This window comes from Lepus europaeus, chromosome 9, assembly GCF_033115175.1.
Source record: "Lepus europaeus isolate LE1 chromosome 9, mLepTim1.pri, whole genome shotgun sequence".
Taxonomy (NCBI): Eukaryota; Metazoa; Chordata; class Mammalia; order Lagomorpha; family Leporidae; genus Lepus; species Lepus europaeus.
This window is the reverse complement of record NC_084835.1, coordinates 20250313-20272747: the sequence shown is the minus strand read 5'-3', so window position 1 is coordinate 20272747 and position 22435 is coordinate 20250313. Positions and strand designations below refer to the sequence as shown.

At 41.4% G+C, this 22435-nt stretch overlaps 1 protein-coding gene across 1 annotated transcript in view; it reads left to right on the top strand.

Moving 5' to 3' along the window:
- SACM1L (SAC1 like phosphatidylinositide phosphatase) overlaps positions 1-22435 on the top strand; it is a 68336-nt gene that overhangs the window by 16465 nt on the left and 29436 nt on the right. Inside the window, exons 2-8 of the mRNA XM_062200676.1 lie at positions 2989-3086; positions 7508-7582; positions 9017-9144; positions 11870-12019; positions 13559-13618; positions 14426-14459; positions 19416-19517. Of these exons, the coding sequence (XP_062056660.1) occupies positions 2989-3086; positions 7508-7582; positions 9017-9144; positions 11870-12019; positions 13559-13618; positions 14426-14459; positions 19416-19517 (647 nt within the window). The remainder of the gene's footprint in view (positions 1-2988; positions 3087-7507; positions 7583-9016; positions 9145-11869; positions 12020-13558; positions 13619-14425; positions 14460-19415; positions 19518-22435) is intronic.

The window sequence follows — 22435 nt, the reverse complement described above, 5'->3', positions numbered from 1 at the left end:
AGGCAGCGGCTTTAACCTGTTACGCCACAGCGCTGGTCCCATATACTTCAAAAATTTTGTGAAAAGGGGAATTATATTTTGGTATGAAGTTTTGGATATCCATGTGTATGAGGAAAAGTTCATGAAAAAATGTTTATTAGGAGAAAACTGTGTATGGATTTAAAAACTTTTTGCACCAAAATAAGCATATCTTTTCTTTAAAAAATATTTACTTGAAAGGCAGAGTTACAGACAGGCAGAGAAAAAGAGGGAGAGAGTTCTTTCATCTACCAGTTCACTCCCCAGATAGCTGCAATGGCTGGAGCTAGGCAGATCTGAAGCCAGGAGCCAGGAGCTTCTTCCAGGTCTCCCACATGAGTACAGGGGCCCAAGGACTTGTGCTATCTTCTACTGCTTCCCCAGGCCATAGCAGAGAGATAGATTGGAAGTGGAACAGCTGGTACTTGAACTGGTGCCCATATGGGATGCCAACACTGCAGACCACAGCTTTACCTGCTATGGCACATCGCTGGCCCCAATTAGGTTATCTTTTGATTTCATAGTCCATAAGTTTTTTGAAGTATTCTTATATGTAATAAAATTACATCAGTTTACAACAATATGCTATGAATTGAAGCATTGCAGTATACCTGATATGTTCGTGTGTCCTAGTTCTTTGTTCAAATGGTATGTGTAAATTAAGAAATACTGGGACCAGCGCTGTGGCGTAGTGGGCTAAACCTTCACCTGCGATGCTGGCATCCCATACGGGTGCCAGTTCTAGTCCCGGCTGCTCCTCTTCTGATCCAGCTCTCTGCTTTGGCCTGGGAAAGCAGTAGAAGATGGCCCAAGTGCTTGGGGCGCTGTACCTGTGTGGGAGAACCTGAAGAAACTCCTGGTTTCTCACTTCAGATCAGCTCAGCTCCAACCGTTGCATCCATTTGGGGAGTGAACCAGAAGATGGAAGCCCCCTCTCTGGTTCTTTCCCTTTCACTCTTTACAACTCTATCTCTCAAATAAATAAATAAAATTAAAAACATTTTAAAAAATTGAATACTTTGATTCCAGTATCAACCTGTCAAAATCAGATTGCTCAAGTAACTGCCCAGATAACAAAGACATCAATACCTTCTACTATATATTTTTTTTAAGGAATTATTTATTTTATTTGAAAGAGTTGCATAGAGGAGAAGCAGAGAGAAAGAGAAGTGGAGTAGCTGGGACTCGAACTGGCACCCATATGGGATGGCAGCAGCTTTACCTGCTATGCCACAGCGCTGGCCCCTATATTATTTCTTTAAAGCATTAATTGAAAACCTTTCTAGTCCTGTTAGAAAAATTTGCAACTTTTCTCCCTTTTTCTGTGTTAAAGAATGTTACTTGATTAATGATTAGAAAGATCCCATACCTATGAGTCAGCCCTTTATAAATGCTCATTTAGTTCTCACTGTTCTGTGAGGTGGGCAGGGCAGACACTCTCCTCCCCTGTTGAATGCGCCACAGAAGCCAAGAGCTGTCTGTTACTTCATTTAATCCTTAAAATGATCGGTTATTCCTGCCCTACCTTTATTGTTGTCCTAGCATTTTCCGCTGTCTGAAATCGTTGAATGAGTTCCTTGTGGCGTGACTGTCTCTCCCAGTAGAATGTGAGCTCTGTAATCCAGGGACTTTGTGGTGCTGGTACCTGGAGCGTGTCTGGCACAGGGCAGACGCTCACAATTCAGCCAATGTTGGGTTACCACAGTCAAGATTAGCGCTCCTGTGGGGTTTTTTGTTTGTTTGTTTTTAACTGCAAATCTCTAAGCCTTTTCAATGTAACTACTTCTGATGTAGTATACTTTTATAATTTGCTGAAATGGTGCTTTAATTAGAGGCTTATGAGTTGTGTGGGGGCTGGGTTTTGATTTCCCATATAAATAGGACCAATGTGTGTTTGTTGATTGTGGTTCTGGAATATTGCTTTGGCATTGCCAGGAGTGGAACAGGCTGTTACTGGTTTATGTAATACTAAAGCAGCATTGGTAACGGGCTGTTTCTTGTCAATGCTATGATTGTTCTTTTAAAAGTCATGTGACGGGGCCAGTGCTGTGGTGCAGTAGGTTAAGGCTTTGGCCTGCAGTGCTGGCATCCCATATGGGTGCAAGTTCGAGTCCTGACTACTCCACTTCCCATCCAGCTCCCTGACAAGTGCTTGGGCCCCTGCACCCACGTGGGAGACCCAGAAGAAGATCCGGTATCCTGGCCTCAGATCGGCCCAGCTCTGACTGTTGCGGCCATCTGGGGAGTGAACCAGTGGATAGAAGACTGATTATTTCTCTATCTCTTTCTACCTCTGTGCCTTTCAAATAAATAAAATCTTAAAAAAAGAGAATAAACCATTATATTTAGTTTAATTGGAGATTCCCAGGTCTGAGGCAGATTTGCCTTCTTTGTTGTATGTTGCCTGATGGGAATTTTCCTTTCCTTAGCATATTTCCCAAATGAAGGAAACTAGTCTAATGTTAGGAAGTTAGTTTACAGGAGAGGGCATTGTGGTACAGCAGGTTTAGCTCACTCCAAGCATCCATCCCCCAGTGATGTCAAATGTAAACCCTACTGTAATTTTTATAATAAACAGTTTTTTAGAAGTCTTAGTTTGGTAGTACTTCATACTTTGTGTATCTGTGTGGGTGCAAACTGTTGAAATCTTAGTATGCACCAAGTTGATCTTCTGTATATAAAGATAATTGAAAATGAATCTTGATGAAGAATGGGATGGGAGAGGGAGTGGGAGATGGGATGGTTGTGGGTGGGAGGGAGGTTATGGGGGGCAAAGCCACTATAATCCAAAAGTTGTACTTTCAAAATTTATATTTATTAAATAACAGTATAAAGGAAAAAAAAACCTTGCCATCACACTGACTCAAGTATTGATAGAGTAAATGTTTATGTAAGTCTTTTATTTAGAAAAAAAAAAAACAAGAAGTCTTGTTTTGGTTTAATTATGTATGCTTTTCAATTTCTTCCTAGGCATATCACACCTGAGAAGTTTTATGTGGAAGCCTGTGATGATGGAGCGGATGATGTGCTAACCATTGACCGCGTGTCCACAGAAGTTACCCTTGCAGGTATTTCCTAGCCCAGTTTAAAAGTGAGAACGAGTTCATACATACATTGCAGTAATTAAAATGAAAGCTGCTTAGAGGTATGTCAGTAAGTGTGCCTTAGTAAAATTTTAAAGTTTTTGCTACATCATTTAGATTTTATGGATTCATTTTATGTTGTCTCCTCTTTATGAGAAGGTAAAATGATCTTGGAAGTTTTAAGTAGCAGTTCACTGTAAGGATTTAAAAATGTCATTATTTTATTTGTTCCTTTACTTGTGTCCTGACAAGATTGATTTAGATGTCTAAGCTTCTTTCTGGCTCTTAAGATTGAAGGTATTTGAGTGTGAAAGTTTTGCTTTGCAGTGTACAGAATGTTAACAGCTGTTTTTGTTTTGAAAATGTTAATGACTGTGAGGATAATTTCATCATTGGAAGAATAAAATATGTCATTGAGTAAAACCTGTAAGCATTCTAGACAAAGGATATACCTAACTTGTATGTACCTAGCCAGTTATATTTTAGTTTGCTTTCCTAAGGGTGTGAGGTTTTTGTTTATTTGTTTCAGTTTATCTGAAGCACCATTGATTTCTGAGTAGATTAACATGAAATTACTTTAAAAAAGTAAGGTTCCACATGATAGCGCTTTTGGAATTTCTTATATCATTTATTTAAAAATTCCAGTTTTCCTCCAAACTTTTATGTTTGGTTTTCTTTTTTTTTTTTTTTTCTTTTCTTTTCTTTATTTATTTTTTGACAGGCAGAGTGGATAGTGAGAGAGACGGAGAGAAAGGTCTTCCTTTGCCATTGGTTCACCCTCCAATGGCCGCTGTGGCCGGCGCATCGCACTGATCCGAAGCCAGGAGCCAGGTGCTTCTCCTGGTCTCCCATTGGGTGCAGGGCCCAAGGACTTGGGCCATCCTCCACTGCACTCCCGGGCCATAGCAGAGAGCTGGCCTGGAAGAGGGGCAACCAGGACAGAATCCGGCGCCCCAACCGGGACTAGAACCCGGTGTGCCGGCGCCACAAGGCGGAGGATTAGCCTGTTGAGCTACGGCGCCGGCTATGTTTGCTTTTCTTAAAGTATAATATTTGAATAACTAGAGTTAGGCATTCACTGAATGTTTTTGGAATAGGTAAAGCAAAACATGAAACTATTTTCAGTGAGTTAAGTATAATGGCAGTATGGCTAGAAACTTTTCATTGCCTTGGTTATCTGATTAGTCGAGAAGTACCAGCTACAGTTTCCCTTCAATCAAACGGAAGTAGAGCTGTTTCAATCTGACAATTTGGCCTTTGTTGGCTGCTCTCCAGATAGTTCACTAGTTTTAACAAATGTTAGTACACATCTTCAATAGTTTAATCACATTATTTCTTATATCGATGCACCCTAGTGTCTTGCAAGGACTTTAGTGTGGCTGTGTTGTCCGTTATTTTCCCCTTTCAGTGACACTTAATTGTGGGTAGAGATTGCAGACCCATTAGAATAGACTGGAAAGCTAGAGGTTGTGGATAGTTGGGCTGTGAAGATAACAGCAAGCAGTCATCGCAGGCACCTGGTACAATGCTGTGACCCAGAGTCGGTAGTGATGAGGGCCTGGCCTGCTGACAGTATCTTAGCCAGTTTCGTTTCTTTCTTTCTTTTTTTTTTTTTTTTAAGATTTATTTATTTTATTTGGAAGTCAGAGTTACTCAGAAGGAAAGGCGGAGAGAGAGAGAGAGAGAGGTCTTCCACCTGCTTGTTCACTCCTAACTGGCTGCAACGGCTGGAGCTGTGCCGATTTGAAGTCAGGAGCCAGGAGCTTCCCCCAGGTCTTCCCACTCAGGTGCAGGGGCCCAAGGATCTGGGCCATCTCCACTGCTTTCCCAGGCCACAGCAGAGAGCTGGATTGGAAGTGGAGCAGCTGGGACCCGAACCGGTACCTACATAGGATGCTGGCACTGCAGGCGGCGGCTCCACCCCCTATGCCACAGCACTGGCCTCACCAGTTTGTTTTTATCATTAGGATGCAGAAAGAGAAATTTTTCTTGCATATGAAGCTAATGTGCATCCTAGGAATTGCTAAAGTTACTGCAGTCATACTAGTTAATATAATTTATAGTTCTAGTGATAGTACATTTAGGCTCATCCAGTAATCTCAATACATTGATTTTTTTTCTCTGAGCTTTTCACTGTAGTGACAGTCCTGATTTTCAGGTTATTCAATTGCGACATAGCATTGCTAAGTAAATTGAATTATTAAGGGCAACAGAGTGAATTTTAGACCACATTCATAATAACTTTATTCAGAACAAGAAAGTTACCCTTAAGACCACCTTTAAGAACCAGGGTTGGGGCTGGCGCTGTGGCACAGTGGGTTAACACCCTGGCATCCCATATGGGTTCCGGTTCGAGACTCAGCTGTTCCACTTCCAATACAACTGTCTGCTATGGCCTGGGAAAGCAGTAGAAGATGGCCCAAGCCTTTGGGTCCCTGCACCTGCTTCAGAGACCTGGAAGAAGCTCCTGGCTTCAGATCGGCGCAGCTCTGGCTGTTGTGGCCAACTGGGGAGTGAACCAGCGGGTGAAAGATCTCTCTCTCTTTGCCTCTTCTCTCTCTGTAACTCTGACTTTCGAATAAATAAATAAATCTTTAAAAAAAAAAAAAAGCCAGGGTTAAAGGCCTTCACCAACCATGCAGTCAACCAAATGCTGCTACAGAGATATCCTCGGTTCCCCACCAAGGAGACAGCGGCTTGAGACATGGCCCCATGCCAGCAGAGTACCTCGTTGCCCCATATCAGCAGGAACCAGCTCTAAAGACATTGTCCCTCTACCACTCCTGGACTTTTGGGCCCATGTAATCGCACACAATGCCTGCTTTATAAAACACAAAAGAGGGGAATGTGGGTTTAAAAAAAAACCAACAAAAACCATGGTTAGATTTACAGCAGTATTTCTAAAATAGGCTTTAGGAGCATAATCTGTGATTGAAAGAAAAGTTTGTAGCAGGACTAGTGCTGTGGCAGAGTGGGTAAAGCCATTGCCTGCAATGCCGGCATCCTGTATGGGCGCTGATTCAAGTCCTGGCTGCTCCACTTCCATTCAGCTCCCTGCTATAGGCTCCTGCACCCGCATGGGATTACCTGGAAGATGCTCCTGGCTCCTAGCTTTGGATCAGCACAGCTCTGGCCATTGTGGCCAACTGGGGCGTGAACCAGTGGATGAAAGACCTCTCTGTAATTCTGACTTTCAAATAAATAAATAAATCTTTAAAAAAAAAAAGTTTGTAGCTACGTAAATTTGAGAAACCTTGGATTAAACAGGGAAACAGCTTTCTTTAGTCCATCCAGAGCCTTTGTTCTTCTAATATGCATGTGACTCTATGAAAAAGAGAGGTAATTTGGAATACAGCAAAAATAAGGTGATTTGACAGTGGGACTCTCTTCTTCTTTTGGGCATTATTTTCTAAACGAGATCTCTGCAAAATTTGTTTGTGAAACATATCAGTTTAAAGTTGTGTAATTGTGAAAAGAATCCTGTGATCTAAGCCTCTGTTTTATTAATAAGGGCATCACTGATAAAATCTGGGTTAGTGATGCCTGCCTGCATACCTGGATCAATTTCTGTTAGGCTCAGGAGGAAGCTTTTTCTCCTTTCTGCCTCCCTTCCTCTGTCTCCATTTCCCAGATGGTTAGATGGACATAGGCAAGTCTTTGCACTGCATTCTGTTTGCTAAACTCTTGGGGCCTGCCTGCGGTATAGTGGGTAAAGCCGCTGCCTGCAATACCAGCATCCCATATGGGCACTGGTTCATGTCCTGGTTGCTCCATTTCCCATCCAGTTCCCTTCTAATGGCTTGGGGAAAGCAGCGGAAGAAGGCCCAAGTGTTTGGGCCCCTGTCAGCCATGTGAGAGACCCAGATGAAGCTCCTGGCTCCTTTTATGGTCTGGCACAGCCCTGACTGTTGCAGCCATTTGGGGAGCTAACCAGCAGGTAGATGGAAGATCACTCTCTCCTTCCCTCTGTAACTCTTGACTTTGAAATAAATAAATCTTAAAAAAAAAAAATAGACTAAAATTTGTCTCAGACCCCTGCTTCTGTTCACTTTCTAATTCTCTTAAAGGATAGGTACTTCATTTCTGGCAAAAGGTTGAATAAATTTGCTTGAAAATTTGAAATTAGAAATAACCCACAGTTTACCTGATGAGCAAGCTGAAATGTGTTAACTTGACCATATTCTAGATAGAGACCTTTACTTCATATGTAATATCGTATGTTCTAAGGTTATGAAGGAATGTTGCTTTATTAGAACAAAGCATGCATATTGATTTTGTTGAAGTGACTATTGAACTTAAACTGAATTTCCTTTGCTGTTGCTGAACTTCTTTTGTGTGACTTTGTTTTAATTTCTTTTTCTTTCTTTCTTTCTTTTTTTTTTTTTTTTTTTGTTTTAATTTCAAAGCCAAGAAAGATGTTCCTCCTTCTGCTGTTACAAGACCAATATTTGGTGTACTGGGCACAATTCATCTGGTGGCAGGTGAGAGAAAATGAGCTAAAATGGCAAAAAAGGTAATCAGATTGCCAATATTAGAGTGTAAGATTAAGATATAATTCACATCAGACCTTATTGATTAATTTCTAAAACACTCCCCAGGTGATTGAATTTTATTAGCCTACAGTTGTATTTTTTTTTTTTTTTGACAGGCAGAGTGGACAGTGAGAGAGAGACAGAGAGAAAGGTCTTCCTTTTGCCGTTGGTTCACCCTCCAATAGCCGCCGCGGTAGGCGCGCTGTGGCCGGCGCACCGTGCTGATCCGATGGCAGGAGCCAGGTGCTTCTCCTGGTCTCCCATGGGGTGCAGGGCCCAAGCACTTGGGCCATCCTCCACTGCACTCCCTGGCCACAGCAGAGAGCTGGCCTGGAAGAGGGGCAACCGGGACAGGATCGGTGCCCCGACCGGGACTAGAACCCGGTGTGCTGGAGCCGCAAGGCGGAGGATTAGCCTAGTGAGCTGCGGCGCCGGCTACAGTTGTATTTTAAAAGAAAAAGAAGTTTTGCATTTGATTTTGTTTCAACTGTAGTTGAAATTCCTAGTCAGGGAGACATTTATCATGAGTATTTAAATAAAAATTATAAAGCATTGTTGGACCTTCAACCCTATACTGACAGGACACAGCGCATGTTAGGGAAATAACTTGGTTCTGAGTAATTAAGATAGTGTTTTTGTTTATCTGAACTTGAATTCGTTGGACTTTTAAAAGTTCCTGCTGCCTCAGACACTGTGCTCAGTGCTGCTAGAAAAGATGAAAGGCCCTTTCGCCGTCCAGCTCCGTCTGGTGAGGGAGGTAGTAGTACGCTCCCGCATTGCAGTGTGGCAGTTCTAGGAGAGGGATGTACACGGAACACTTTCAGGAGAGCGCTGTGGGTAGTGTTGAACCTAACAATTAATATGGGGGGGGGGTGGTGGCCAGGATCAGGGTTGGTGTATTGTGTATGGGTTGTGATGACCCCTGGTTCCTAACCATCCGTCCTTGTGGCACTGCAGAAACCAGCTAGTTGTACTGCCCCACACGTTCTCTGTTATTAACCGTGGGGTGGTGGAGAGAGCATTGCCCGCAGTGGTCAGATCTCATGACTTAGCATGCCTTCAGCTGCAGATGGGAAGTTGGTAGCACAGGGCTGACAGGACAGAGAAAGTATTTTCCATCTGTGATTTCCATCTGCTGAGATGACTTCTTTGGTTATTAAACTTTTGTTTTTATCTCTTTGAGCAAAAATTTTGACCTTTCAGCAGGAATTTTTCTAAACAATAAGCTGGTATTTCTGTTCATAAATTGTAAAATTGCTTAAAAAAATGGGCTTTTTGAGTAGCACAATCTGCCAGCCTGTAACACTGACACAATAAGAACTGCTATTTTTAACTTTAGAGTTGCTCTTTCTATATTTATGTGTGTGGCTTTGCTTTTTGCAGGTAATTATCTTATTGTCATTACCAAAAAGACAAAAATAGGTGAATTTTTCAATCATGTAATCTGGAAAGCAACAGATTTTGATATCCTTTCTTATAAGAAGACAATGTTGCACTTAACTGATATTCAGGTAAGAACTAGATGCAGTAAATTACGAACCCATATGTACCATTGGGGGGAGGGTTGTGGTGTACAGAGAATGTTTGATTTCTTTTATGCTTAATTATTTAAGCAATCTATAGAGCAAAGTTGTTCTATCTACCTTTCCACCTGCCCATAAAAAATTAGAAAAATTGTTCACATATTTTATTGCTCTTGTTTTTCTTTTTTTTCTTAAATAACTCAGTTCTTAAATTGGGAAATTTCATGTAGAGCAAAAGGAAAAACATAAAATGCACATGTACTCAACACTGAGGTTTAATTTTGTATCCTTTTTGTAGAAATAAAATATTAGATACCTTTGAAGTTCTAGTCATATCATTTCATTCCGTCTTTTCCCAGAGAAAAGTTTTTTTCACTTTTACCACATGTGAATGTGTGTACGTGTGTGTCCAGTGTGTATATGTATTTTTCAGGCGGTCTAACATTTGCACAATTCCTATATGTGCATATTTCAGTTACCATGGGTTGCTTATTGCCAGTTGCTCAGTGACGCAGTTACTGTGTATATTTGCTAAAGAATTAACCCAGCAAAGATGAAAGTACAAAGAAACAGAAAGTGACAACCCTAGCTGTAAAGTTGAAATTGAACATAAATGGAGCATAGAAGTAGCTGACGCTCTGACCATTCAAGACTGTAGACGTGCAGCCAGAGGTCTTGAGAAAGGTGACTTAGTGACAGTTATGATGAAGTGGCTGTGTGGGCCATACAAAGGTATTCATTTGAAAATTAGCCTGGTATGGATGTACTGAATTTCAGGTTCAACCGAAGGGTCAGACCAAATAATTTCACAGGCCAGAAGTCTCCCTGCACCCCACGTACCCACATTTAAAGCAGTCCTTGGAGGAATTTTATAGCATTGATACTGCAAGGGAAAAAAATCAGAAACAGGTTCAGACATAGAAAGACGTGTAGCAGTTTACCAATGATTGAAGAAATATTCTGTATCCTAAGTTATGTAACCAGAAGAATGCAAATTTTTCTTGATAAAATTTTACAAATAAATAAGGTATTTTTAATTCTCAGTGTTTCCAGTGTTTTAAATTACATCGAGCTAAATAAATGTTTTCCTATTTTTTAACTTCCCTATCCGTTTGTAACTTAAAAGAATCATTTATTTTATTTGTGGCAGTTACAGAGAGAGACATCTTCATCTGCTGGTTCACTCCCTAAATGGCCACAGCAACAAAAACTGGCCCAGGCCAAAGCTGGGAGCCGAGAACTCCATCTGAGTCTCCTGCATGAGTGCAGGGGCCCAAACTCTTGGGCCAGTCTCTGTTGGTTTCCCATGTGAATTAGCAGGGAGTTGCATCGGAAATGGAGCAGCCAGGTCTTGAACCAGCAGTCAGTATGGCATACCAGAGTTGCATGTGCAGCTTAACCTGCTGTGCCACAACACCTGCCTACACAAACAGTTTTTTGAAAGGTCATGGAACAATCCTAGTTTTCCAGTTGTTTATTAAGCTAGTTGAAGATTAAGGCAGTATTGTCTTTTTTTCAGTTCAGTTGCACCATGCACAGTGTAGACTGCATATTCAAACACTGTTTTTGCTTTAAGTATGTGTGGCACTGCCAGGTTCTAGTTTTTGAAATTTAACTTTTTATGAATATTTCATGTTTACACGTTTACCCCTCTTGAGAATGATTGTTTTCCAAATGTAATTTAGAGTTGTGTTTTTATGTTCTTGATTACAAAAATGTTATTGGAAGTTTAAAACATGTAGTTTATTATAAACATTTTAAAAAGTCATAGCACAGTCTTACTAATTAAATTTGTGAGACATGCTTTTTATACTTTAGAATTTCTTTTTTATTATATATCTCAAAGTATTCATTCTCTATAAGGCATGATATTTTAAATAAATAAAAGTGGCTATATTCATTTAATAGCCCACTAATACATTATCTTGGACAGTTTCTCCTTGATTACTATTCTTTATTGTCAGGCCATGTAGGTAATTTTAGCATTGCCTTTGTTAAAAAACAAAATGTCTAAGACCAAATTAAAAGTACTGTAGTATATAAATTTCTAGTATGTAGGTTAACTTGGTAATCACTAAACACTACCAGACATTAACAGTTATTTTTTAAAACAAGAATAAGAACAGATGTCAATCTTGGTATTCACTGGAAAAACCAGTTAAAATTATTGAAAAATAAAGAGAAATATTTTTATTGTATTTTTCTTTCAAATCTTTGTTTTAAAGAAAAGAGTTCAATTTTATTCGCATCCGATGCAAACCAGTAAAGTTTCTTGAGAATGTAGATGATGTCCATCTCTTGTTCTTTACTCTCAGAATTATGGGTCTCTCATGAATTTGTGTTTCACTTGTCAAATAAGACTAATTAGCATAGCAAGGTTCCCATGAAGATTAAAGACCTTGACAGGAAAGTGTCTGGCATGCAGTAACCTGAGGTGATGTTTTGTTAGAATAGCTCTTCAGAGTAAAAGTTGTGGAGGCCACCACAGAGAAGGAGTGCTGCCTAGTCCAGTCATGCTCCAAAGCCTTGTAGGAGTTAGTGAACGTCCCCTCTGGGTCCAGAACAGTCCCAGATCCTGGGCAAATGAGGAGGGTCCTGCTCTGGCCCAGTCCTGGTGCCAGTCGCACTGGCTTCGTTTTCATTCTTTTCTTCGTCTGACAGATCCCTGTTTAACTGTGAGATAGTAAATGCTGATTTCCTCCTTTGTTTCCAGTTGCAAGATAATAAAACTTTCCTAGCAATGCTAAACCATGTCTTGAGTGTGGACGGGTTTTACTTTTCAACGACATACGATCTGACCCATACTTTGCAGCGCCTCTCCAACACTAGTCCAGAATTTCAAGAAATGAGTCTCTTGGAAAGGGTAAGCTTGATCTTTGGTTATTTCTCTTTATTTTACTTTTCTTAAGGAATATGTCTGTGTTTCATCCCTAAAAATTTGTATTGATATTTCTCAATCCTGGCTGAATTGAGGTCATGTATGAAACTTTTAAAAACATACCATGGGGCTGGTGTTATGGTGTAGCAGGTAAAGCCGCCACCTGCAATACTGGTATCCCATGTGGGTGCTGGTTTGTATCCTGGCTGCTCCACTTATAATCCAGCTCCTTGCTAATAGCATGGGAAAAGCAGCAGAAGATGGCCTTGGAGTCCAGGCCCCTGCCACTTGTGTGGGAGACCCAGGTGAAGCTCCTGGCTTTTGCCTCGCCCAGTGCTGGTTGTTGGCAGCCATCTGGGGAGTGAACCAGCAACAGAAGATATCTCTGTCCCTCCATCTAAAACTCTGACTTTCAAATAAATAAATCTTTCAGAAAAAGAAAAACGTACCATAATTCAGGTGTACATTACAACCCCAAATTGAGGGCCCTGGAATCTATATATGTGCACAGCCAGGATTGGGAACCACTGTATGTAAACATTTAGAAATCTCATGTAAAAACACAGGTAGGTAATTAAAAACTTTTCACAATTTGTATTTTTGCATGAACAATACCACACTGTCAAGTGTTAGCTTTGAGGTATAAAATCTTTAAACTCACCTTGCATTCATTTGTAATTTCTTAGCTCCCAGTGTTCTGTAGTAATAGCATTTCGATTAGTGCTATAATTAGGTTTATAAAATTAATGTTCGTATTGATATTGATGATTCTGCACTGATGTTACTTTTAATTTTTGTAACTGGAAAGGAATTTATTGACTTAAGAACTGAGACTTGGAGCTGTGGGGTGGGTGGGCTGTGGGGTTCAGTTGCTGTATTTTGCAAAGAGAATTGATCTACTGACGCACTTAAATAGAGTTGTTGCAGAAGCCCTGCTTCTGTGTTTATAGTGTGGCCAACTCCTTCTGGCAGCATTTTGGGGGAATGAGCAGGGAGGGCAAGGCCAAAACTCGAGGCCGGGGAAGCTGTTTCAGTAGTTGGGTTGGACCCAAGTGTTGGCCAAGGGTGATGGGAATAGGAATCAGAAAAGAGGATGGGATTTGAAGGAGATTCAGTCCTTGGCAACTGATTAAATATAAAGGAGAGAAAGACCCCGAGAGGACTCCCAGGTTTCTATCTGGCAGGAGGCAGTGAGACGGGAGTACCTGGAGGAGGGACAGAACTGGGTAGAAAATACGGACCTTCAAGCACCGCTGAATGAAGTTTGGGCCAGTGTGGGACTGCATGTGCGACATTGGTCCCGTTAGCTTGTGTCACCTGGTACCGTGCTCGCTGTCTTAGTGTGGGTGAGGAGACCCCGTGATGCTTGCACGGTGACAAACGTGCCTGACACGACTGTATTCCGTCTGGAGCACGCCAGGGAAATCTGCTCCTAGCTGCCAGCAGCCATGATGGGCGCAGTCTGCTTGCTGTGGAGAGGCAGCTGGCGACAGAGACTTCATTGCCTTCTCCGACTTCTCTCAGGCAGATCAGCGGTTTGTGTGGAACGGCCATCTTCTGCGGGAGCTGTCTGCCCAGCCAGAGGTAACGTGCGTGGAATCACATCTGCTGTGTCATGAATACGTACTACACAGTGACTTAGCGTAAAATGACTACTCACCAGGGATTCGGATCGATACTTCTGATTTCACTGTGTGGAGCTTACACACTTGGATCAGGTCTACACTCGCTTGGTTGAAGAAGCCTAATTATTTTGCTACGAGCTCCTGTAGGCACCTAAAGTAAAAATGTGTTGCTTTCTGTAAGAGAGAGCTAGAGCGGGTGTTGGTGGATGAGCCGTGGAGAAATGAGGGCCAGAAGGACCCCAGATGAGTGGGGCTCTGCATGTGTCTTCCTGGGGCTGTGGCTTCCGCCAGTGACCTGGGAGAGATGTGTGCGGTGACCCTGCCTCTGTCCTCTCTTTAGCCAAATGAAGGCTGTGGAGGGAGGCCCTGCTAAGACATTATAGATTAATCAACCTACAGAGGTCGATTTGTGTAATTGGTTTATTTCTTGTCATTTGCTTTTTTTGGGGTGGGGGGAGTAGCTGAGTTGCATACACTGAGTTTAGAATATCTTTTCCCAAGACGGGTGGAGTTGTTACAGGCGGACTGGTAAGAGGAGAGGTAAGCATGCTGCAGCTTCGTGTAGGTTTATTAGAGTCCCCGTTCTGTGGGTATTCAAGCCTTCACACTTGTAATGCATATTAAATGTCACATAACAGAAAGTTCTTTAAAACTAAAATTTACCTGTAGCCTACTGCTTTGTTTATATCTTACTTTCTTATTTAGTGATCTATTTATTTACTTATTTTTAAAGTGTATTGATTCTAAGTGTACATCTTTATTTCAGGTCCATCGGTTTGCTCTTCCAGTTTTACATGGCTGTATCCTTATATAACAGTATTCATTAGTTTCTAGCAGTTTCTATTTAAATTTTACTGTAAGATTCAGAACAATTTTAAATACTACATAAGTTATATTTCAAAAAGTTGTTGATAAGAAAAACAAGCTTATTGACATAAAATGTTACAATACTGATTTAAATGAACGTATTTTTCGTAGAGAATGAACTCCCCAGACTAAATTATTCTCTGTTTAAGAGTTCTGGTGCTGGTGGTTTAAAGAGAAGGGGTATGTGTACTGTATTTGACTTTATTTGATATTATCTTGTATCAATAAATTAGAGTTATTTGAACTTATCTGTCATGAAATGAAATCTTAGTGATGACAAAGTTAGACTCAAACTACACTGATCAGCAACTTAGGAGAAGTACAATTAAATTTTTTGTTATTTTAAATAGTAGAAAAGTGAAAATAGAGTACAAAGAATAGTGCTTGGGGAAAATCGTAGTGCAAATGCAAAAATGCATAATATTTGTCTAATGCATCATATTTGTCTAATTGTAAGTTCCTTTAAAAAATCTCTTTAACCGAGACAGCGTAATGGAAAGGGAGCAAGGTGAGCTGGTTCTTGAGTGTGCTGGTGCCAGCTGTCATCAGCACTGTGTCCTGCAGAAACCCAGGTGGCATCTTGTTAGTCAGGTGCCCCTCAGTAACCTTCCTGCTGCGCAGTCGTGATGTGGTCATTCATACGCTTTCATCAAATTATTACTGTTGTACTTAGAACAATAAAGGAGGAAAGGTTTTCCACACTGGAGGAATAAAAACCAGAAAATAGCACTTAGTCTGTTTTCCTGTTTGTTTTTCCTCCCTCCCTAAAGCTTTCTAAGTTTTCCTAAGGATAAAATAAGAACAAACAGCTGTAGGAGTGCTCCAAGGCTTTTGGGCCAACTGTGTGTGTGTGTGTTTTATAAATGAGACTGTAAATGGAGAAATAGATAGTGAGATTATAGAGCTGCTTTTTTTTTTTTTTTTTTTAATTTATTTGAAAGTCAGGAGGAAAGAAATACTCTGCTCATTTACTCCCCAAGTGGCTGCAGCAGCTGGGGCTTCTATTTGCTGGTGATTTTTAGACACAGTTTACCTAGTTAGCCTTAAATTTAAAGCCGTAATGAGCTTTTGTTTAATGCATTTTATTGACTAGAAATGCTGTTTCATGTTTAACACACACACACACACACACGGGCATGCACATAGCGGGAGAGAGAGAGAGAGCGAGCGAGCGAGCAGCAAGTACAAAAGGCCAAGGCAGGACTCAGTGACTGGAACAGAGTGTGTGGAACAGAGTGTGTGGAAGAGGAAAAATGGGAGCTGTATTCATAGCAGTAGCTGGGCCCAGGTTACTCAGGTCCTTATAGGCCACAGAAGAACTGTAGCTTTTACTTTAATGAGAAACTGTTGGGAGAATTTGCGAAGAGGATTGACTACATTCTGACTGTAGCGTAGAGAATAGGCCAAAGGGCCAGCAAGGATGGATACAAGCAACAGGAGGGGTCACAGTCATTCAGGTGAGAGATGAGATTTTCTGAGACTGGGGTGGTTACAGTAATGGTGGTGAGAAATATCCAGGTTCTAGATCCCTTTTGAAGACCAAACTAATAGGATTTTCTGATTGATTTTATGTGGGGTATGAAAGAGCAAAGTTCACTTGAGTGTGACTCTAAGTTTCCTGGCCAGAGTAAGTGGAAGGAAGCCATTCACTGAGATGGGGAGAGAGTCTGAAAGTGGAAAGGCGCTTTTCCCTAGGCAGAAAAGTATCTTGAATTTTATTTGGACATGTTAAACTTGAGATTTTTGTAGATATCCAAATAAAGATATCAAAGGCAGTTGGATAAAAGAGACTGGAGTTAGGGAGGAAGTCTGTGCTGGAGACATAAATTTAAGAGGTCTCAAGAGTACAGAGGACATTGAAAGCCATGAAGCTGGATGAGGTCATCCAGGAAGTAGTGTTTATGGATAAGAGAAAAGATCTGGAGAGAGAGCGCGAGCGATGACCTGAATCTGAGAAAATGGTAGAGCCATGGACTGCAGGCCTCAGTGAGGGTGCAGAGTTTCTAAAGTGAGTGAGCCAAAGGGGCAGGTTATAGGGTTACGCCAAGATCTAGAAGATGGAGAAATGATGTTGAACCAGTAAAGGCCAATAAGGAAGGGAAAGACCAACTAAATGAGAGGAATGTTCCAGAAGCAAGTTAAGATCATGTGTCCAAGAAGAGGGTATGACCAGCTGCCATAATGCTGATTGGTTCAACATGATGACTTTGAGGAAGGAGATGAGGTGCCTGGAAATGCTGACATAGGTTTTGGAGAAGGGGGCAATTGGTGGAGGTTCACGCAGGTGTGATGTCCATGAGTGTGAGGGGACTTGGGGATCTGTGCACAGGTAGAGGCCAGGCATAGCTCTCATCTACCTTCATGGATGGAAAGCAGATGTGTGGATGTGGGCACTGGTGGCTGTCCACATGTGCTAGAAGCCTGTGGAGAGCCTAACCTTTTCACAGAGAAATAGGAAGTGATGTCTTGGACTGGAAGGGTGGTGAAGTGTTAGAGGTTGAGGACAGTGTGGGAGTGGATTGCCCTGGGGGTGACTCATTGATAGAAGACTAGAAGTAAATACATTCACATTGTTAAGTTATCTCTCAGTGATGTGACTCAGCCTCTGTGTTTACCTCTTGTTCCCTCCGTGCTTTCTCGGTTGTCTAACACACACACACACACACACACATACATCTTGTAGCCAGAGAAAATGATTCATGAAGCAGTCAGTCATATCCTCTGCTAGATTTAGCTTTAAGAGCAGGCTCATCTCTTACTCATCTTTGTGCTCTGACTCAACATGGGTAATTTGGGTGAGAACATGAATAAATACTGCCTTGGAATCTTCCCTAGTGCTGTGGGTTTCAAAGGAGAGTATATTTATTAAGTCGGATAGTGCCAGCTCACAGAGGGTTGAGTCACACACGGCTCATCTTGTGTCATTCAGCACTTGTGAACATTACTCAGCATTCTCTTGAGAACTGGCCAGCACTTCTGTGCATCAGCCAGTCTTTGCATGGCAGGAGGTATTTATAGAAATAGTCACAGCTCCGTACTAGAGCACAGCTATGAGCATCACAAGTTCTGTCAACAGAAGAATCAGGGTTTTCTTTGTGTAAAATTCTTAGAGGTTGCACACAGCACTGAAGGAGGAGTGAACCTGGTCTCCATGCAGTGTAAGGATGAATCTCAGGAACTTTTAGAGGAAACAAGGTAGTGCATTTGTATAAAACTTGGAAGCAGTTGGGTGTTTATCAGTCATGGTTCCATATGTTGAAACTAAAAAGGAAAATGGAAATAGTTGGAAAGACAGTTGCATAGACTGAGGAAGGAACAGATGACTGGATTCAGGGTTTGGCATTGTTCTCGAGTTGGGTTGAGGATGCTCAGATACTTTATTATGCTGTTATGCTTTATAGTGGATCAAACTGTATTTAAAAATGCTACATGTGGGAAATACCATAGGGCAAATTCAGTAACAGAAAAAGGGTAGGCTATTGAAGGCATACGACAAACTTGTCCTCCTATCATAACCCTCACCAGTCTGGTAACACATTACAAAAGCAGACAATATCAAGTGTTAGTAATCCTAATTTAATCTGGCGTTTCCTCATAAGATCAGAAGATGAATGTATTCTGTCACCCAGCAGTACTGTGCCTTAGAGCATTTCCATTGGTTCAAATACGGAGACATCTTTTGTAGCACTGTTCATCATAGCAAAAACTGGAAACATTGCACATGTTATTGAACAGAGTGGATAAGTGAACTATGGGATCTTCATACAGTGGAGAGCTGGATAGTTGAAGTGGATGAGCCTCATGTCTGTGTTGAACAAATAAAATGAGCCAAAAGAATACATACAGAGTAATTCCTTCTATGTAAAAGAGTCAAACATTGTTCAGGCCAGTCAGTTACTCTGGCCAGGATGGAAAGGCAAGCAAGGGAATGGTGACCCGAGTGGCTCTTGGTACCTCTTGGAGGGCAGTGATGCAGCCTGGTAGAAAGGAGCTCAGGATGCTTTGGAGATGCTGGTGGGTGCACAGGGGGCTGTGTGCATGACATAGTTATTATAATCAGGTATATTTCACAGAAAACTTGCTGCTTTAACCATTTTTAAGTGTACAGTTCAGTGGTGTTAATGACATTCATAGTGGTACAGTCAGCATCGCTACTTTTAAAAGGCTTCCATCACCCCAGTCAAATTCTGTACCCATCAGGCAGCAACTCTACATATACAGAGGTTTTTGAAAATGTTTGTAAAGTGATGCATTTTTCTACTTAGGACATCCTAAAGTGAAAACAGTATTTAGGGTAATAGGTGGTGTGAGCTTCCGAGGCTTCTGTAACCCTTTAAATTGGGAGTGAAGTGAAAAGGTCAGCCCTTAGACTTTCCATGTCTGAAGACCCTCATGGGGTCTTCAGAAAGTTCATGGAAAATGCAAACTCTGAGGAAAACTGCATGGATTTCCCAGTTATTTATACCAAAATAAGCTTGACTTTTAATTGAGTTTTTCATCAATTTTTCGGTGTACCCTGGATTGTGACACTGTTACTGATGGTGATGAGTATCATATAACATATACTGTTACTTGTATTTAAGGAAACTGTATTTTAATAAAAGCTTTTAGGAGACACTGTTTCTCATGTTTAGGTTCATTTTTTTCTAGTTTGAAAGGAAAAGTAGAGCTAAAATTTCCAGGTGATTTTTGGTGACTTGACACAACTTCAGTATCGAAGATGACAGTTCTAAAGGCATATAAATATTCATGAAAGAACAAAAGGATTTGTATATTCTCCATTCTTTTTAATGTTAAAGACAATTCATTCTTATTAGGGTAAATAGAGTAACATTGAATCTGTAAATAGCACATATGATTTCTATGTAATATTTTTCTTAATAGTTAAGTTATTACTATGCGTTCGTGTTCTATTAATGGAAAATACTTTGATTGGATTCTCATCTCGAGGAGGAGTTGTTTCAGAGCTGGTGTGCGCTATTATGTGAGAGGTGAGATGGATTTTGTCAGCACGATTCAGTACTGAGCTTTACCTGTCAATAACATTTTGTCTTACAGCAACGTGAATGATGTGTTTCGTTCTCATTATCGTTATTAGTTATGTCCTGTTTCACGGTAATAATTACATAGGTCTCCTGTGCTTCATTCCAGCTACTGTAGACTGCTGCTTACTGCTTTAAGAGGAATGGTGTATTTGTTGAATCCCTGACAGCACAGCTGAACTCTGTAAATTTCAGTAACCTAAACTCATATCAAGGAGTATTTTCTTTAAATATTGTTGGGTTTGTTGTATGCATAAAGCTAGACATCTAATTTTATGCCTTCCACCCTTCTAGAAACTGTTTATTCTCTAAGTTCTATACTACGTACATGCTCATTTGTTCAAGCCAAGCTTTGAAAATTTGAAAAGTTGGCTTTCATTTCAAATGGAGTTTCTCCTTTGTTTTTTCTTCTTTAAACCACAGTGTATCAGAATCAAGTCCCTGTTGAAAGTTTATATATATATATATTTTTTTTTACAGGCAGAGTGGATAGTGAGGGAGAGAGAGACAGAGAGAAAGGTCTTCCTTTTGCCGTTGGTTCACCCTCCAATGGCCGCCGCGGCTGGCGTGCTGCGGCCGGCGCACTGTGCTGATCCGAAGGCAGGAGCCAGGTGCTTCTCCTGGTCTCCCATGCAGGTGCAGGGCCCAAGCACTTGGGCCATCCTCCACTGCACTCCCGGGCCACAGCAGAGAGCTGGCCTGGAAGAGGGGCAACCAGGACAGAATCCGGCGCCCCGACCAGGACTAGAACCCAGTGTGCCAGCGCCGCTAGGCAGAGGATTATCCTATTGAGCCACGGTGCAGGCCAAAAGTTTATATTGATTTATCTCTGTCATTACAGATGAGAGTAGAGCTAGCACCTTGTTTGTAAGTAGATTTTCTTGAATGGAAACAGATTTTGTAATTAAAAATTTTACATAGGCAATGTATTTGCATATTTCAAATAACAAGAAGGATTAACTAGAAACACATTTCCTGTTTCCAGCCTCACCTACTTGGTTCTTCCCCTCCCACCAGCGAATCAGATGCTAGTTTCTTGTCCGTCCTTCTGCATAGTGTTTATGTTAATACAGGTGGATGTGCTTCTCCTTTTGTAGACAAGGTTATATCTTATGCACCTTGGTTTCTTTTTTTTAATTTAGTATAACTTGAAAATCTTTTCATAAATATATTGAGGTATCTCCACCTCCTCACTCTCAAATGCATATTGCTCCTTGTGAAAAGAAACAAGCATAGCCCATGGCTCTGACAGTAATCTGAAAAAGGGTTGAGAAGGTCCATCATTGCTGATGTGGCTCGATAATTTTGTCCCCTCCTGGTAATATTTTAAGAAAAACAACACACACCTCCACATGTTATATTTGAGAAGCAGGTCAAATAGAAAGGACATTCAGAAATAATTAGGGGGCCCACATTGTGGCATAGTGGATTAAGCCACCGCCTATGATGACAGAATCTCATTTGGGTGCTGGTTTGAGTCTCAGCTACTCCACTTCCAATCCAGCTCCCTGCTAATGTACCTGGGAAAGCAGCAGATGATGGCCCAAGTGCTTGGGCCCCTGCACCCAGGTGGGAGACCTACGAAATGAACCAGTGAATGGAAAATCTCTGTCTGTCTCTCCCTATCTCTTTCAAATAAATAAATGAATCTCTCTCTCTCTCTTTTTTTTTTTTTTACAAGTATTTGGGACAGATAGAAATGTTGATTTCTTTTAATTGGATTCAGTGAATAGCTTGAAAGTTACATTTACTTAACTTTTCTTATTAAAATAGGTTAAGTTCAAGTATATAATGGAGTTCTTCAGATATTTGAAAGAACTAATCAGCATCAAGGGTTATGAACAGTTTTTGTTTTAATTTTGATAATGTAAGTCAATCTAAGTATCTGCCAGAGGCCAGCTCTTTGCTATGGCCCGGGAGTGCAGTGGAGGATGGCCCAAGTGCTTGGGCCCTGCACCCCAGGAGAAGCACCTGGCTCCTGCCTTTGGATCAGCGCGGTGCGCCGGCCGTGACGGCCATTGGAGGGTGAGCCAACGGCAAAGGAAGACCTTTCTTTCTGTCTCTCTCATTGTCCACTCTGCTTGTCAAAACAAACAAAAACAAAAACTAAATACTGCTAATGGAATGGGCCACATTTGCATTTAATATTGTTATTACTGAATATGACCAGCTAAATTGATAGCTTATTTTTAAAGATTTGTTTCTTTGAAGGGTAGTATGACAAGAAGAGACAGCTTCCATCCGTTGGTTTACTCCCCACATGCCTACAACAGCTGGGACTAGGCCAGACTGAAGAGAGGAGCCTAGAACTCCATCTGTGTCTCCCATGTGGGTTTCAGGATCTTCGCTGCTTTCCCTGGCACATTAGCAAGGATCTGGATCAGAAGTGAGCAGCCAGTACTTCAACAGATGCTCAAATGAGATGCTGGCCAGGCAGGCAGCAGCTTACCCGCTGCACCATGCCAACACGAAATTGGTAGTCTTAACTTTCAAAATAGTGTTTTCTTTTAAAGCTGGCTTTTTTAAAGATTTATTTATTTATCTGAAAGGCAGAGTTACAGAGAGACAAAGGCAGAGAGAATGAGAGAGGTCTTCCATCTGCTGGTTCTCTTCCCAAATGGCTGTAAAGGCCGAACTCTCCCACGTGGGTGCACGGGCCCAAGGACCTGGGCCATCTAAAACTGCTTCCCCAGGCCATAGAGATAGCTGGATTGGAAGTGGAGCAGCCAGGACTTGAACCAGAGGCCGTATGGGATGCTGGCAGTACAGGCGGCAGCTTCACCCTCTACACCACAGCGCTGGTCTCCGAAATAGTATTTTTTTTTAAATATAATCTCTGGACATGCTCTCAAGGGTCTTGGAGAGGT